This window comes from Solanum lycopersicum, chromosome 2 (assembly GCF_036512215.1).
Source record: "Solanum lycopersicum chromosome 2, SLM_r2.1".
NCBI classification, from domain to species: Eukaryota; Viridiplantae; Streptophyta; class Magnoliopsida; order Solanales; family Solanaceae; genus Solanum; species Solanum lycopersicum.
In genome coordinates, this window is record NC_090801.1 from 66,607,306 (window position 1) to 66,623,688 (window position 16,383).

General features: G+C 33.6%; 2 protein-coding genes across 3 annotated transcripts; both read right to left on the minus strand.

Annotated features, from left to right (window-relative positions):
• Positions 1-416: 416 nt before the first annotated feature.
• EXP5 (expansin) lies at positions 417-1,924 on the minus strand. The gene is made up of 4 exons (NM_001247156.1): positions 1,866-1,924; positions 1,646-1,777; positions 1,280-1,568; positions 417-1,161 (listed from the first exon to the last, which is right to left on the minus strand). The coding sequence occupies exons 2-4, from the start codon at positions 1,767-1,769 to the stop codon at positions 855-857; spliced, it is 720 nt and encodes a 239-aa protein (NP_001234085.1). The 5' UTR covers positions 1,770-1,777; positions 1,866-1,924; the 3' UTR covers positions 417-854.
• A 5,812-nt stretch (positions 1,925-7,736) lies between these two features.
• On the minus strand, positions 7,737-16,130 carry LOC101251347 (polypyrimidine tract-binding protein homolog 1). Of its 2 annotated transcripts, none has more exons than XM_019212451.3 (10): positions 15,830-16,130; positions 15,029-15,238; positions 14,265-14,327; positions 14,095-14,168; positions 12,725-12,820; positions 11,288-11,345; positions 11,112-11,216; positions 10,938-11,019; positions 8,640-8,705; positions 7,737-8,412 (listed from the first exon to the last, which is right to left on the minus strand). In XM_019212451.3, exons 1-10 carry the CDS (start codon positions 16,010-16,012, stop codon positions 8,402-8,404), a joined length of 948 nt encoding a protein of 315 aa, XP_019067996.1. In that variant the 5' UTR covers positions 16,013-16,130; the 3' UTR covers positions 7,737-8,401. The 2 variants fall into 2 exon arrangements, with proteins under 2 accessions (XP_019067996.1, XP_004232215.1); XM_004232167.5 differs by having other exon boundaries at positions 8,593-8,705.
• Positions 16,131-16,383: the final 253 nt, after the last annotated feature.

Genomic DNA, 16,383 nt, shown 5'->3' on the forward strand with positions numbered 1-16,383 from the left:
TTTGTCAAACACATCAACAATTTTTTTTAACTTTGACAATTTTATCTAAATACATAACTACTTATCTAAATACTATTGCTTTCTCTTTTTTTTTTTTTAAGGAATAATGTGAAAAATTATTTCTTGTAGGTGGAGTTTTAAATCATTATTATGATCGAATAAATTCGAGATTGTCAATTCGTTCTACTTAGTTAAGTTAGTGGACCATCCATAATTATTTACGTATTTCTTCCGTTTCAACTTCCTCTACTTTTCTCACCTCACTCGAAAAAAAGAAAAAAAATGTTAAAAATTTGTATATCTACTATAATTTATTTGAGATTGATGCATTTTTATAGTAAAAACTCTCATATTTAGAAGAAGACATCATTAAGAAATGGTAAGGTAGAGAATGCTCTTTATAAGACATTGCACCTAGTACAACTTGGAGTTTCCTTTTATTATTATAGTAACATTTTCTTACAAACAAATAGCTAGAGACAATTGGTACATACATACTCACCATAATTAGTGCTTAGCTCTTTTGCAGTAAAAAAAAAAAATAGATATTTTTCTTCTATGCACACAATACCGTAAATGCTATTTATACTATTAAATTGAGCAGTAAAAGCTCACAACTGCCGCCCCCTAAACGTTAATAACCACCCAAAAAAGAGTAGGCCAAATCAATTCTTTTTACTTCCACAATTGAATGACCAATTTTACAATGGACAAAAAGTGCCAAACTGCGCTTTTCCCCAAATATTTTGGTGAGTAAAACCCTCAAATTTAAGGCAAAACTCTTAGAATAATATATTAGCAAGTAGTATACTTTGAAAATTCTGATTTTTTTTTCTTAAAGAATATGTTGCGTTTTAACGGAATTGTCCTCCAGAAAATGTCTGACCAAATGACCAAGAACTAGGAGCTGCATTGTATGAAACAACAGTGCGACCATCGCCTGTAGTGACCTTAAAGGACAAGCTTTGGCCGTTAAGGTAAGCGTTATTCTGCCAATTTTGGCCCCAATTTCTTGACATTGGTTGCCATTGAGTTCTTGAACCCTTTATGTATACTGAATGTACATCCCCTGAACCTCCAACATTTGTTACAAGAACCAAGTTGAAGTAAGAGTGGCCATTGATTGTAAATCTAATTCCTCCGCTTCTTCTGCAGGGTACCCTGTAAAACATTAACACAATAATTTAGTTACCATAAACAAATAAACTTTTCGGTCTATGAGAACATACTCTTTCTCAGTTTCAATTTCGATATAAAGAGAAGGGTAAATATAAATTACCTTCTATAGGCAACAGGAACTATGCCAGCTCTATATTGAGCAATGCGCAAGAAGATAGGTTGAGAGAGATCAAAATGAGGGCGTGGAGGATCACACCATCCTCCTGGTGGACAGAAATTGGTGGCTGTTACCGTAATTATGCCTGGCAGGCAGTACTGCCCCGCATTCACACACATTAGCTGAAAACACGCTCCACAGCTCAACCCGTTGTTGAACAGAGCAGTACTCAACGCAGCAGTGTTCGTTCCGTATCCCGTGCTGTATAAATTTCCGTAACCACAAGCACCACCTGTCAAAATCCACACACGATTTCAGTAGTTTTTTTACATGACTACAAGCTTAGGCTCAAGTGAAAAATTGTAGTACCCATAGTTCCAGAAGCATCTCCTCCACCGTAAAAAGTGGCATGTGCATTGATCCAACCACCATAGCCATGGGCTGATTGAAACATGAGGGAAATTCCCATTAAAAGGATAGCTAAAAGAGCCATTTTTGAACCTGCAGGGGATGGAATTAAAGTTTAGTGCTAATGAAGTCAGTTTACTATAAAAAAAAATAAATTGAACAACTAGGGAAAATGACTCACAAAAAAATAAAGTTTCTATGTGTTTGCTTGAGGAACGAGGGTATAGTTAGGAAATGAAGATATCAGCAATCGTGGAGAATAAATAGAGGAACTAAAAGGGTGGTTTGGGCGTTAAAATAAAAGGTCCAATATTAAATTAAGCTGACCAACTGATAAAGTTTCTTTAACTGTTGCTTGGGACCATCCTCTCTCTACTTAGCATATTCACATAAAAATATAATTTTTTTTCATCATAGAATTAAAGGAATTGCCTGAGTAGTTGGAAAAGTTACTACTTTTGCTCTCCTAATTTACATAACATAATTTGAATTTTGAGCCTTAATTTTGAAGTAATTTTACTTGTATAACCTCTAAATACTGTAATTTTATTACTTTTGATACTTTTTATGTAATTTTTAAATATGAAGTTTGACTCTTGATTTTTGAACTGTATCAAATAAATTGAGACAGAGGGAATAATATATATACACGTAGAGGTTTTGTTTTCTCTGGGAAGAAGCCGCGTGGTATTGAAGCAGTCCTATTCTGGAATTCCATTGCAAAATTGAATCCAGTATGTGTAGGGTCGGGTCAATAGCAGAGTGGTACAATTCATGTGATTGGTGAAATTACGTATGGCTAATTTAATTGTACCCTCTATATAGTAGCATTATTATTTTTTTTTAATGAAAATGGAGAACAACTGGGAACCATAAAATGTTATCTACTTAATCAGATTCGTTAATCCTGTCTCAACATTTGTATCCACAATGTTCTTTCAGTACTATCACGTTCTTGTACTCAACGGTGTAGCTTAAAGATCAATAATACAGGTAGATTGAATATTTGATATTAATTATGCCTTATGAAATAGTAGTAAGCAAATCCAAACACTATTGTTATTTGAAAAAAGAAATATGTTACGTACTATATTGTTACGAGATTGATTAGTCGATTTCATTGTAAAAAAAAAAGTTAAATATGATTCCATTATTATTAAGAAGAAAGAGAAAAAAAATAAAAAGAATCAGGTCTTGAATTTGTGAATATCAAGATTATTCTTAAATCTCTTTTGATTGAATTTCACATCGAGTATATATATCTATATTTGTTTTGTATAATTAATATCAAGATACACACATAACTGCAATCCTTCCGCTAATACCAGAATCGGATACTATCAATATCTCCTCAAGGTTGAAGTCCGAAGGCAATTAAAATGTTCACAAAATAGATCCAGAGATATATAACATATCATTTGTATTTATTTTACCTTGTATTATTATTATTTTCCAATAAATTTTCAAATGGCGATAGAGTACAAGATTGTACGTTACAAAAATAGTCGTAATTCAAATTCATGTACACGAATTACTATTATGTCTGTGAGTTGGTTGTGTTAAGTGAATATTGTTGACCAAGAAAATATTACTATATTTTTTGAAAAAATAAAATTAAAAATTCAAACATGAGAAACCAGACATTACTAACTCAGAGATTTAGAGGTCTTATCCATCATTTTCCCAGAAAGAGTTGCACTGATTACGGATTTTTCAGTAAATAAATAAATAAAATAAAAAGATTTTCTCCAGACAATCAAATATCATAAAGTTTCAAGACAAATGAGAAACCTAAGACAATATAGGCTTCATCTGTTTATATTTTTCAATTTTGATGTAATAAAAGTGACTCCACGCATCTTATCAAAGTCTATAACAGCCCAAAAAGCATTTTGACGTTGAGGTTTCCTATTTTAATTTAATTTCCATGTACACATTGGTAACCAGCTCAGACCATGTGTTGACTAAATAACATCACCGCTTTAAATATTGTTTAGTGAAATTAAACTACTCCATGCATGTGTCATTTTGTCTTTGCAAATTTAGTGTGATTATACAAAATTATGCCACATTATCCGCACCAAGACCTAGTCCACAATACACCTTATAATATACACTTCTGGAGCAGACAGCCGGAGACAGATTGAAAATTTGAAATTTATGTGTTTGATATTTTAAATTTTTCATGTTGGTAAGTCAAAAATATTTTTAAAAACATTTTCTTTAAGAATAAGAAAAAGTGAAAAAAAATTGAATAAGTGACATCCCAAATTCATTGTCTCTTCCCTATCCATCCAACACCTCTGACCCGACCCCTGACCATCCCACCATGCCACCCTCGAACCCCAACTCCCCACACACTATAACAAAAACAACTTTTAGCGATAAATATTGACAGTAATAAAGAGTGTTAAAGATTTTATCGATATTAGTTAAGTGTCATTAGAACCCAATGTTACTAAAGGCTTTACGGACATACGACAATTAAGAAATAAATGCCGCTAATGATCATTTTTGTTTTAGTGACACCATCTCATCCTCATACTCATGTTTTGCTAGATTACATATAAATTATTTTAAAATAATATTTTTTTTGTTTACATTTCAAACACTAAAAATAAATAAGAACATCACTTGTTTTCCAAGAGAATATTTTTCGAAAAACATTTTTCATCTTAAATATTTTAGGTAGATTTCTTAATACATATACAACATATCATGGATTCATGTAAACCTCCAACTTACACTCTACCTCTACCTCTAACTACGGAGTAGAGACATATTTGAAGTGAATTTTGTAGGTTCCACTGAACAAGTTATTATATACATATCCAAAAGGTTCAAAAATTATATAAGAAACATAATTCGATCACATGAATGAATTTACCGACACTAAATCTTGAATTAGCTTAGAAAGCAAAGTGATGCAATTTTCACCATATCGAACTAGACAAACGTACCCTGTCACACGTTTTGTTGTTTTGTTAGGTATTATCTTTTTATTTCTTCTGTTGTGGAACTCTTCGATGTTAACAGTTCTATGAAGCTGTTACTACTTACTACTACTAGGAAACACTAATTTGGAATTTTAAGAGTCTACAAAGTCCAAAATCTTGCATTTCGTAAAAGATTAGTATAACTTTCTCTATTTTGGCACACGAGAGCCCAATTAGTTATTTGTTGATGAACCAATTTTACTTTAAACATGCATGTTAATCAAAATAAGTAGTAGATAAACAAAAGATAATGCTTAAATCCTAATCATAATTAAGAGTATTAGTGGATAAGTTCAAACAAAAATTAATGGCACATGATTGTGCCCTTTTGATGTGCACACTGGGGTTTCAAAAGAAAATGACATAAAGTCATTCATCACATGATCATTCACCACTAATCCTTAATTTCTATAATAATAATAATGACAATAGAAGTTGCAATAGTCAAGAATTTAGGGATAAATTCATCCGTCATAACCAGAGGGGACTAATGTATAAGGGTGGTTTTATTTGAAACCCAACACTTTTGACGTGGAGTACGTATAAATTTACTTGAAAATTTATTAAAATTACATAAATAGATATGAACATGTAACTTTAAAAATAGACATAATATGTAAATGTGTATTTTAGCTTGATCTTGGTTGGTATTTATGTAATCCAACTGGGGATGTACACAAGTAAATATTTAAATTTGTATAAAGTTGAATAAATATATACACACGGCCTACATGACATAATATGAATTGGTTATACAGTAAGACGAGCATATCTCAGCGGAATAGTCATGTAGGATGCATGTATCGACTTAGTCAATTTCATACAAATATACGTGTCTACTTGTGCACACCATAATTAGAAAAGTATGAGACCAAGTTAAATATATATGATATGATCTGAAAAACATAATCTGATTGTGCTCACAACCGTTTAGTTCACTAAAATTAAAAATAGAAACGTGATTATAGGAAGTTAAGAGTGTCATAGCACACTTTTCTTTACTGCAAGCAGCTCTTAATTCACTACCATACTTGATACTTGAGAACTTCCCTGTATATGTTTGGCGATAGTTTTTAAGGCTCCACAATTTAGAGTTGTAGTCCATTATATGTTACAACTATTTAATGTTGCCATTTAATATCACGCTGAATTCCAACCCCTTTTTACCATTTATGCTCAATTCTCTAACGCTACGCTTGAACCATATTTAAATTATACCAATACCGTATAGTAATTATATCAACTTATCACCGGGTAAGAATATATAGTATTAATTAATCATGATTGAGTGATAATAATCCTCTATCAAACACATATCATGCATTTATTAGTGCAATATAAATACCGAATTTAGGTAAGATTTTGATCCTTTAGTCATGGTTAGATACCTCAACACTAAAAAAGAACAAACAAGAGGTCGTAACTCATAAGTTCAAATTTCAATGCACCCTAAAGAAACATTCAAGTTAAATACTACCAAAAAGAAATATGAATTTTTTTTTTGTCGCTAATCTATTGCTTAATCTGTCATAGCTAACAATATAATTTGATGGCTAAATAGAATTAGGAATGAATTTTGATATTTGGCATGTGTTTTTATATTTGAAGATTTTAAAGAAAGAGAAAATTGTCGGCTGATAAAGCGATAGTGTAAAAATGAAAAAATGGGGAGAGGGGCCATAAATACTGAATGTGGTTAAGGTACCAACCAGCACGTAGATGAAGCAACGACATGTATAAGTAGTTGCAGAGTTATATCAACAAGTTGTACTAACAAGAAATAAAATTAATTTCATTGTTGAAACAAGAGTGTGGTCCATATTCACTGCTATTAAAATTGATAGACAGCTGCCTAAAGAGACACTCCCCCACATAGTTTACATACGCACATGACGAGTTAATGAGCCTTATATGACAACTGATCCAATGGTTGAAAAAATCTAAATATAGATTCACTTGTCCTAACACTAACTAAAGATGTTATCAGATATGACTACGATAGTAACATAAACACATCATTTCTATTATACACCATGGGTCAATTTCATGTATATGTAAGCCATTTGATGACAAAGGTTCCTTTTCTTTTTGTGTGTTTCTAAAATAAAATCTGAACGAGTTGGTTGTGAGTCGTATATTTTTTTGTGTGATTCTGGGTAGATTTTCCAAATGGAGATTATAAAATAGTAAACAAAATGGAGAAGCAACGTAAGACGTGAAAATTTAGAATTTGTTCTTTTTTGGATAGCACAAGATCATATCTCATGTGCCACTAGGGGGAGATGTCCACTTCAGATGTAATATGTCCTGTTTGACACGATGTATCACGGGATATCATTCATTTAGAAATTTTCTTTCACTTATAAATATAGATAATAAATAAAATAAAATATTTGGTATAAATATGATAATGTTTTGGAGTAATATTTATTTACATTTTCGAGTGTTGGCTCGATTACATAAATGATGCGGACAGTGCTGCATGAAGTACGAGCATATGAAGAAAACAAACAACTCACTTTTCCATTTTCTTTCCGTCATCAGCTTTAAGAATTTCATAGATTCTTCTATAATATGAATCGACATGACTACTTGTCCTTATTATATGTTAAGAGTAGACATCAAACGATCAGACAACACATTAAAAGAAATAATGATAATAACGGATCGGAGAGGTAATCTAATTAATAATAGACTGCAAAACATAGCGAATCAAATGAAGCATTACTGTCAACTCTGGAGAGTGTTGTGATGATCTGATTGTAGCAGCTAATATCCGCATATTCATCACTTCTATTTCATGTAACTCGGCATAACTTAGCCATCTTAATACTGAAAACCAAAACCATGCACATATTACAGAACATCATGTATTCCACAAACACCTCCATTTGGCATTTATACACAATAAAAAATAAAAAGTCGCACCATTCTGAACCAATGCTCGTCCACTCTTTCAGACTCTATTGCGCTTATGAACATCACTTCAAATACTACAGGGATCCATCTCTATTCAATTTATAAAGACAGCAAAATACTTGCAGAAGGAAGCATAATAAGAGTAACAATACTAATATGTCAATAAGAAAAACCGTTGTTACTAAGCAGCTCATTATACAGATGATTTTAATCCACACTCAGATTAAACATTAGCTCAGTTCATCAAGAAGGCCAAAAACTAAAATTCAAGAGTGAAGTTCAAGAAAGAAGAGAATCTGAAGGTATACAGATGACATCACAAGCCCACGCCGACACTGAACAAGAACCTAAGCCAGCGTAAATTAATAACAGCTTCAATGTCCCCATGGGAGCCTATTAACCATGATAAGGTGCATGCCCAGGAGGAGGAACACCTCCAGGCGGCATGGTTGATGGATGAAAAGGCTGACTTACAGTAAAAGGTTGACTACCAGTAGCAATGTGATTGGTCTGCTGTGACGATCCAATAGGATGTACTCCAGTTGCATAAGCTGGTGGAGCATATGAATGACCTGGATATCCGGTAGGAGCCGATGGAAAGGTTGATCCTCCACCCTGCAAATTTGGATTCCATGCAGGTGGTGGTGCTTGGCCAGGAACAGCACCAGTAGCGGCATAGCCAGCTGATGACTGCACTGGACCAGACTGAGGATTATGCCAAACAGCTGGTGCGGCATGGACTGCAGATGCTTGTTGCATCGCAAGCAAACTTGATTCTGGAACTGTGTAGTCTCTACTTTTATCACTGTATGCCTGATTAGACACAATTGAATAATTAATTCAAGCTAAGAGGTCAAATGAAAAAGATGCAGGAAGCAACAAGTGTCAAGAAGCATACTTTCAGTAATAGAATCTTAAAATATGGTGTCGACTCTTTATTTATTGGGACATCTTTTTTCCCTTCGAAACCAACTCAAAAGCACATATCTATACCTGTACATTCAGATCAGTATGACGAGAGTATGATAGATGAAGCTTACAATAGCCACCATCATATATGCAGTGTCCCTCTAAAGCGTCCTTTGCAGCAGCTGCAATTGTTACATCTGCAGTAAAACTGATCCATCAACACCTTATGTTCCAATAGGTTCAACTTCATTGAAAAGGATGACATGGAAAAAAAAGGAAAAACGATAGTTGAATGTGCACTTAAAGATATGTTTACAAACGCATCTGTTAATGCCTAATGTAAGATAGCAGAATGTGCACTACTCTTCTTTCTAACTATATAACTGATAACAGTAGTATTTGGGTCAGATTTTGCAGCTCGACTATTTCTAGAGGCGATCCAAGATTTACACTTACTAGGTTCAACCTTGCATTGAACTCATTGTACTATTAATAAAGTCATGGGTTCAGGTTTAATATATGTTAATATTTTAGTAGATTTTTACATATATATATACTGTGTCAAAAATCATGGGTTCTGATTATATAAATATGCACCAATTACCTCCCAAATATACAATTATTGAGTAATATTGTCCACCAAGGCTTAGGCAGAACTCAGAAGAGAATAAATTATCTAGTGAAGCATTTTCTTTTTGTCTATATCATAATTTGAACTTTGGCCCCCATAGTTTTCACCCAGATTGACTGTTGTGCCACACCCTTGGGTGCATGGATAAAATTATCCATTAGAAGACTGAAACGACGACGCACAAATTTCCTTGGAAAATACTTGAACACATTTATAGAGACCATTTACTGGCAGTTCCGGCTGATTTTTAAGGCTTTAGAGTATCCTCACATCCAAAATCATATTCAGTATAAGTTGGCTGTTGTGCATTCTGCAGGAAACCTGATCTACAATAAACATGAGGTGATTGAAAATACGGTTACTCACATAAATGATTCTAATGCAAAATAGATCATGTACATCCATGCAGGACGATGAAGGTTTGCAGTGTATTTGTATATGGGAATGTTAATAGAATCATTCTCTGAAGCTAGCCAGTTGTTCAAGTATAACTCCTTACTGCCCTCACATATATTTCTCAAGACCAAGCCAATGGCCACAACCATCAAAGAGGATTTGATAGCATCCATGGTGGCATACTTCCATTAAAGATTGACGAACCTCAATGAAAATCAAGATGTTTATTGTGGAAGAAGAGCACAAGAATGAGTCCAAGAATTGCGAAGAAGAATGGGCCAAGTGCTACACATATTCCATGATCTAGATCCAAGTCCAAGCCCAAGACGAGGAAGAATAGGGTCCATATGAGCCCAAAAAATTACAACCAAGCCCACATAGGGCTGAAAATTCTGCCCAAAAGTGAGCTTAAATCCTTGTCAAAAATGGATGGAGAAGTCATGTCCATATGTTTAAAAGTTCGGCAACTTTTTCCTTATTTCGTTAGGAAAGAAGTTCGGCATCATTTTGCGTGCTTTCCGAGATCAAAGTTTTCTATAGTTAGGTTTTAGTATTTAGATCTCATATTATTTTGAATAGTTTTCCCCTATATAAAAGAGTGGATTTGATACTTTTGAGAATATTATTTGAGAGATGTTTCTTCTTTTTACACATTTGTGTGTTGTGAGGTAACTATGAATTGATCTTGCAACCTTATGGGAAACATCTTCTTGGATGTAAGATTAATTCTTAACTTGATACCTTCGGATTTTTATTAAAGTAAAGTAGAAAGGTAATTAGTTTTATACTAATTATTTATCTCTAATTCTTCGAAATCGAGATCTACCCTGTTATTTAAGTTCTTGAATTGACTATATTGGTATAAGAATTAACTTTAATCAGCTATTTTTTGAATATTAAGACCAACTAGGGGTGATTCGGAATTTTGTATTAGAGAATTCAACACATGTATAGTGTATTTAATCATGATATTATTTAATCCTATGTTTGGTAGGATTTTTACCATATTCAATATTATAAGGTATATGACTAATACATAGCAAACCATAGTATTAGCAATACATGGCCTATAAACACATTGATAGGCATACCTCATAAAAAAACAAAAAAAGACATCGATAAGCATGGGTTAAGAGAGCCTCGGGGTCCTTACTTCTTAGCACTTCATTTTGAAGTTTAGGAATTTTATTCTCAAATTTTGCAAATCTCTATCCTTCATATTTTTATTTCCACATTATTTTCTTGTTTTCTTTCAAGTAACTCAATTCTTATTGGGGTGAGGAAAGAGTAAAAGAAGAGATGAAGAAATTAAAAAAGCCACAATAAACTTTAAAGGCTAGACCAAGTATACACAGGTAGTTGATTAAACTACCAAAGAACAACATTCATAATCCATACATACCAGGATACTGAACTAATGCCTGGGTTTGACCATTCTTCTCAAATATAGCGATCTTCTGAACAGTACCAAATGCAGAAAAAACCTGTTTCCGGGCAGAATATAACAGAAGAGTAAAATTGAATAACTACACAATTATCATAATGGGCATCAATGAAATAACAAGAGAAAAAATACCGTGTTAAGGACATCAACGGTAACAGCATACTGCATATTTTCTAAAGAGGCAAAAAGCACATTACTCTCGGGTTCCTTTTTCTTTCCATCTGGACCTACAACAGGCTGAATACAGACCTTGTGAGGACTTCTCCTATACAAGGATGACAACAAATAAAATGAGGAAAGGAACATACCTGAAGAACCCCCTCCATTGCAGTAGGATTTACTGGGAGATAAGGGTTTGTGTAGTCCCTATACAATAAAAGAAGGAATTAAATGTGAATCAAACTGATGTAAGCTTCTAGAATATCAGATCGACTAAATTATATAATCCTGAAATTTGGCAAACTCTGAAATACATATTTCCCCAAAAGGTTGAATTAGACACATTATATATCTTGAAGGCAATGATAAGTGCAAAAACACTGCTATTAAACAAAGATCACCATTATGGAATTACCACAGCAACTATACCACAAAATAACTACAAAACAAAATGCTACCCCATAGCACACTCTAAAAGCTCAGTTCATATGACTATTCAGATGAAGAACTCGAAATCAATCGATCAATCAAGTATGCATCAACTCCAAATTAGTAGGTGCATCATCTATATTCAATCAGCTCTATTGGACTGGTTTCGCTCCAGCACTAAATAACTCGTCCATGCCTTGTTATATGATGATGCTTGACTTGTAAAGAAAATTAAGATGTTAATTTGAATTCTATATAATATTGATGATAGTGAACTAAACTAATTTAGTGGTTGAAAAGTTAAGACTTACAGACATAATATCACATCAAAGTTTAAAATTTGAATAGTTTATGATACTAGTTCTTGAAAGATGGGAGAGTTATATAAAAAGGAATATCATCAAACCTTTAAGCCATCAAAGAATGGAATGAATGTCATGTAAAATGGACAAATAGATTACATTTTACAGAAATCAGGAATTCACTAAAAATATATTCTATAAACTCTCACTCTTATCCCTATATCAACCTAATAGTTTTCCACATCAGTTTTCATGCATACCTTCCAATGCACCGGTAAGTAGATGTGACACTGGAAGAGACACCAGGAACACAATAAACATCACAGAGGTTCTTAACCAAAGGCAAATATACTCATCTAACTTATATCCCGTGTTTTTGTCTGCTAACTAGATCCCCACGATAAGTGATGCCAGATACAAATAAAAGTCAACATTCATCGATTCATATTTCTTTACCAAAGGCAATATACTCAACTAACGTATTTGAAATGAATACACAGTAAGTGATTCTTACAAAAATAGACAAGCATTCTCCAAACCATGAACTCAGTATAAAACAAGGATCTTCACATGGTCATCTAAATGGGAAATGAGAAGAACGCTGTTAACCACTATTATGAGATAAAGAAAATTACTACGAGGCCATGACAAACACATCTGTGTTTTAGCTGCCGAGCTTCACTAAACCCTAGATGACAAGAAGCATAAAAAATTAGAGAACACCTCAACTGTAAACCAAAAGCAGATAATGATAAAATTAGCAAAGAAAAATGCAAGCAAGTATAGCAATAACAATAAGAATATAAAGAAACAAAGTCATATATACAAAAAGCTGTCTAGGTAAATCTGTGTTACCTGCTTCGATGAGATTGAAACTTGATATTAAGATCCGTGTGTGCTGAATATGAGATGCGCAAGTGACAATGATTAACATGTTCTGGAAGCAGGTACCTGAGATAAAAATTAAAGTTAGGATTCTATCCCAAAATTCTATCTGTATAAAAAACTAGGTAACAAGGAGGTGATGTGGCACCTCGCCTACTGGTTTTTATCTTTTTTGTCAATTTTTTGACTTCTCTTATTTTACCCTCAAAATATTTGTTGAAAAATAAGATTCACTATTTCAATAAATCTATAATCGTGTACATTCATTGCTGAATTAAAAGAGAAAGGCATTTAACAACATTAACTCTTTCAGTTACTTTCTAGTTAGTTAGAGGTTTTATTTTAAAAATGAAACAATTCTTTACTAGAATCCATTATTGCTTAAAGGCATCTCTCTATATATAGGAAGATAGCAGGTAAGCATGGTACCCACTTTTAATTTACTCAAAATAACCTTAAAGTACTCCTGACAGCTAACAAAAAGGGACTTCTTGGCCTTTTTAACTAAATTCCTAAAGTTGGGTTGTTTCTTTTTATATGATATGTCTTCACTGTTTCTCTTTTAATCATTCCACTTATTATTATTATTTTATGGCTGTGGTGTCCAAGCCAGCTTTCGTGCTCGACAAATTCCACGGGATACCTATCACCTCCTACCAGCAATAGTTACAAGGTAACTCTGTCCACCATGAACTATAGATGTAAAGAATCACCTAGTATTTTTTGTCTCTACTGGTATTCGAATCTGAGACCTTATGGCTCTCAACCACTACATTGACCACTAGGTCACATCCTTGGTAGCACTTTCTTTTCTTTTTTTTTTTTTTTTTGAGAAAACCATTGGCAGCACATTCTTATCACACAGGAGACCGAATGTAAGCCTTTATTTCATCTACGATACTCTAATACGATGAGTAACCTCATCATAAATCACCCATTTCCTTGGATTATAGACACAAGGCATGCGAGCAAAACAAAAATAATATCAACTTTATGAAAATATAAGTGTCCATAATTCATATTGAAAGAAAAATACAAGCAATGCCTTAGAAGAAGGAAAGGCAAAAACATTCTAGGGTTACATCCTCCAGATTCTTAACTTGATATTTGTTCTCTTTTCTGTTATTCTTCTATTTATTATGTTTTGTTAAGTCACGTTCACCTATACTGTTTAACTGAATTATTTCATATATTTAATCTGAAATGCTCTCCACATATGCTTTCTGTCATAAGATTCTATGACCGCGCTTTGCGCGGGCAAGTACACTAATTAATCAAACGTAAAGTGGAAAGCAAGTTGAATAAATCCAAGGTATGTTCAAACAAAGGACTAGCCATACTTTGGTATACTTCTCCCATCCAATGCCTCTCTAGCAGCAGATGCTGTCCCAACATCACTAAATTGAATCAATGCCTGTCAAGATGTAAGAGAAACTCATTAGCAATCTGCCATTTCATCCACCCAAAATTAAGAAAAAGCCAAAACTCATTGGTCCACAGACATACGGACCTGAAAACCTGCAGCCTTTTCAAAAGTAGCAATCTTTTGAACAAAACCAAAGGCTGAAAATACCTGAAATGGGTTTTGGCCCGTTAAAAGTAAATCAGACAGAGGAAGGTAATAAAGGACTATCAACGTGTACTATGTTTCCGAAAACACATTGAAGAAGAAACACAAAGGAACTAAATTGTGAGTGCAGAGTAACACCTGTATATGCAAGCCATAGAAAGGTTTATGACCGACATGATTACATATCCAGAATGTCTCCAACAAAAGATCTTAAATAATGACCATCTGTGATTCAATCAACTTTAGTTAACACTACCATCATCTAATGTTGTTATATGCGATGAAAGTGAAACAATAAGTAAGATTTAGCTCTTCTAAAATCTGAACCATAGCTTAGGGTTTCAGGCTACTGAAAGCAGTAAAGGCTCCAAGAGACTAGAAGAATGTCCCAAGAACAAACTGCTATGCTAGAGAAAATATATTTTAAAACAAGAAAAGATAAGAGAATATATTTTAACACAAAGCAACATAACAATATTCTTCATTGAAGTCCACTAGTTGTGTTTTTTCCTTTTTTCAGGGGGACTTGTATCAAACTACAAAATTCTTCGGGAGTCATGCTGTGTTCAAAATGTTATTAAGGATTATTGGATGAATACTTAACTCTTGATAAGGCACGACTTCTGAACAGTCCATAAGTCCTGAATTAGCTTACTTGGAAATATTTTCTCCATAAAGAGGAGAGAAAGCAACAAGACACTCACCAAATGAATGACATCGATACTGACATCACCAGCTTCAACACCCTCGATAGTCACCAGCAAAACATTTCCTGGAACATCTCCCGGACTCTTATTATTGACAATTTCATTCCTATTAGAATATTGAATGTACACCGTCTTGCCACGAACTTGAGCAGGCTCTGAAGATGAAGCATAATATGAAACCATATTGATTGCCTGATTAAGGTCAGCCTGCAGTTGACAAATATGCAGATTAGAGGGTAATAATGCATGTTAACGCACTCATAAGGCAAAGGCGTATATACAAAAGAATTGCTTTAGAATGAAACCCACGAGTGTAACTGAACTATTTCAAGCAGTTAATTATTCTACAATTACAATTACAGTTCACAAATTCATTATGGAAGCTCCTAATACTCTAATTTACAAATTTATTATGACAGATCCAAACCATTCCAGAACCAGTTTGAACACACCTCAACTAATTTGCTGGCTGGGGCAGGGCATTCCTACAAGTACAAACTCCGAGGAATTTGTCTGGCTATAGGATTGTCTACTTACACACAGTGTTTTGGGGTTTGAACTGATATATCCTAACTTCAAGAACCCAGTCATCTCCTAATCATTCAAAATGAGTTACCCATGGAGCATATCTGCCATGAAACGAACAATAAGAACTGAAAGAGCTTGAACAGTAGACACATTTAGTAACTGAACTCTAGCTACACACATTTAGCCGCAACCAAGAAATCTAAAAACGGAAGTCCATCGTTCCCACTCTTAAGACAATCAATTGTGATAATCAAATAAAAAACAACTTACAAATTCGACAAACGCTTGGTTGCGATTGGCCCCGACGTTACACTTTGTATTGACAATTTTACCAAAGGGCTTGCAAAGCTCTACTAGCTCTTCATCGCTGCAATCCCATGGAAGATTCCGGAGGTGAAGAACTTTCGACGGTGTCTGCGTGTACCGGAACTGCTGTTGCCCGGATGTTGACATCGGCCGATTAGGGTTACGATTCCCACCGTCGGGCTATTTTTTTTAACGGACTTTGAGAACTTGTTCTTTTCTTTGGGACTCGACAAAAATTACCTGTTGTCGCGTATGTATATTGATTTTTGCAATACCTTCAACTTAAAAGGGTAATTATAACCATAAATCTTTTTCCTAAAAGAATTCCGTCAATTTCCTTCTTTTTTTCTTTTTTTTTTTTAATTTATCGATCTTTATTAAATTAATTTTATAAGAACATGTTTTTTACTCCTATCGTACACTTTATTATTCAAACAAAAATAATCTCCTCCCTATATATTTAGACAAATTTGTGATTCATATTTTTCTCAATTACATTAGTCATTGTATTAGTAATG

Coding starts and splice junctions, on each gene's coding strand:
- EXP5 (NM_001247156.1), bottom strand. CDS start 1,769: ATGGCTCTTTTAGCTATCCTTTTAATGGGAATTTCCCTCATGTTTCAA. Junction 1,569..1,645: donor AGATGCTTCTGGAACTATGG/GTACTACAATTT, acceptor GGATTTTGACAG/GTGGTGCTTGTGGTTACGGA. Junction 1,162..1,279: donor GTTCCTGTTGCCTATAGAAG/GTAATTTATATT, acceptor AATGTTTTACAG/GGTACCCTGCAGAAGAAGCG.
- LOC101251347 (XM_004232167.5), bottom strand. CDS start 16,012: ATGTCAACATCCGGGCAACAGCAGTTCCGGTACACGCAGACACCGTCG. Junction 14,169..14,264: donor AAAAGGCTGCAGGTTTTCAG/GTCCGTATGTCT, acceptor ACATCTTGACAG/GCATTGATTCAATTTAGTGA. Junction 8,413..8,592: donor ATACTGATCTGAATGTACAG/GTATAGATATGT, acceptor GTGTCTAATCAG/GCATACAGTGATAAAAGTAG.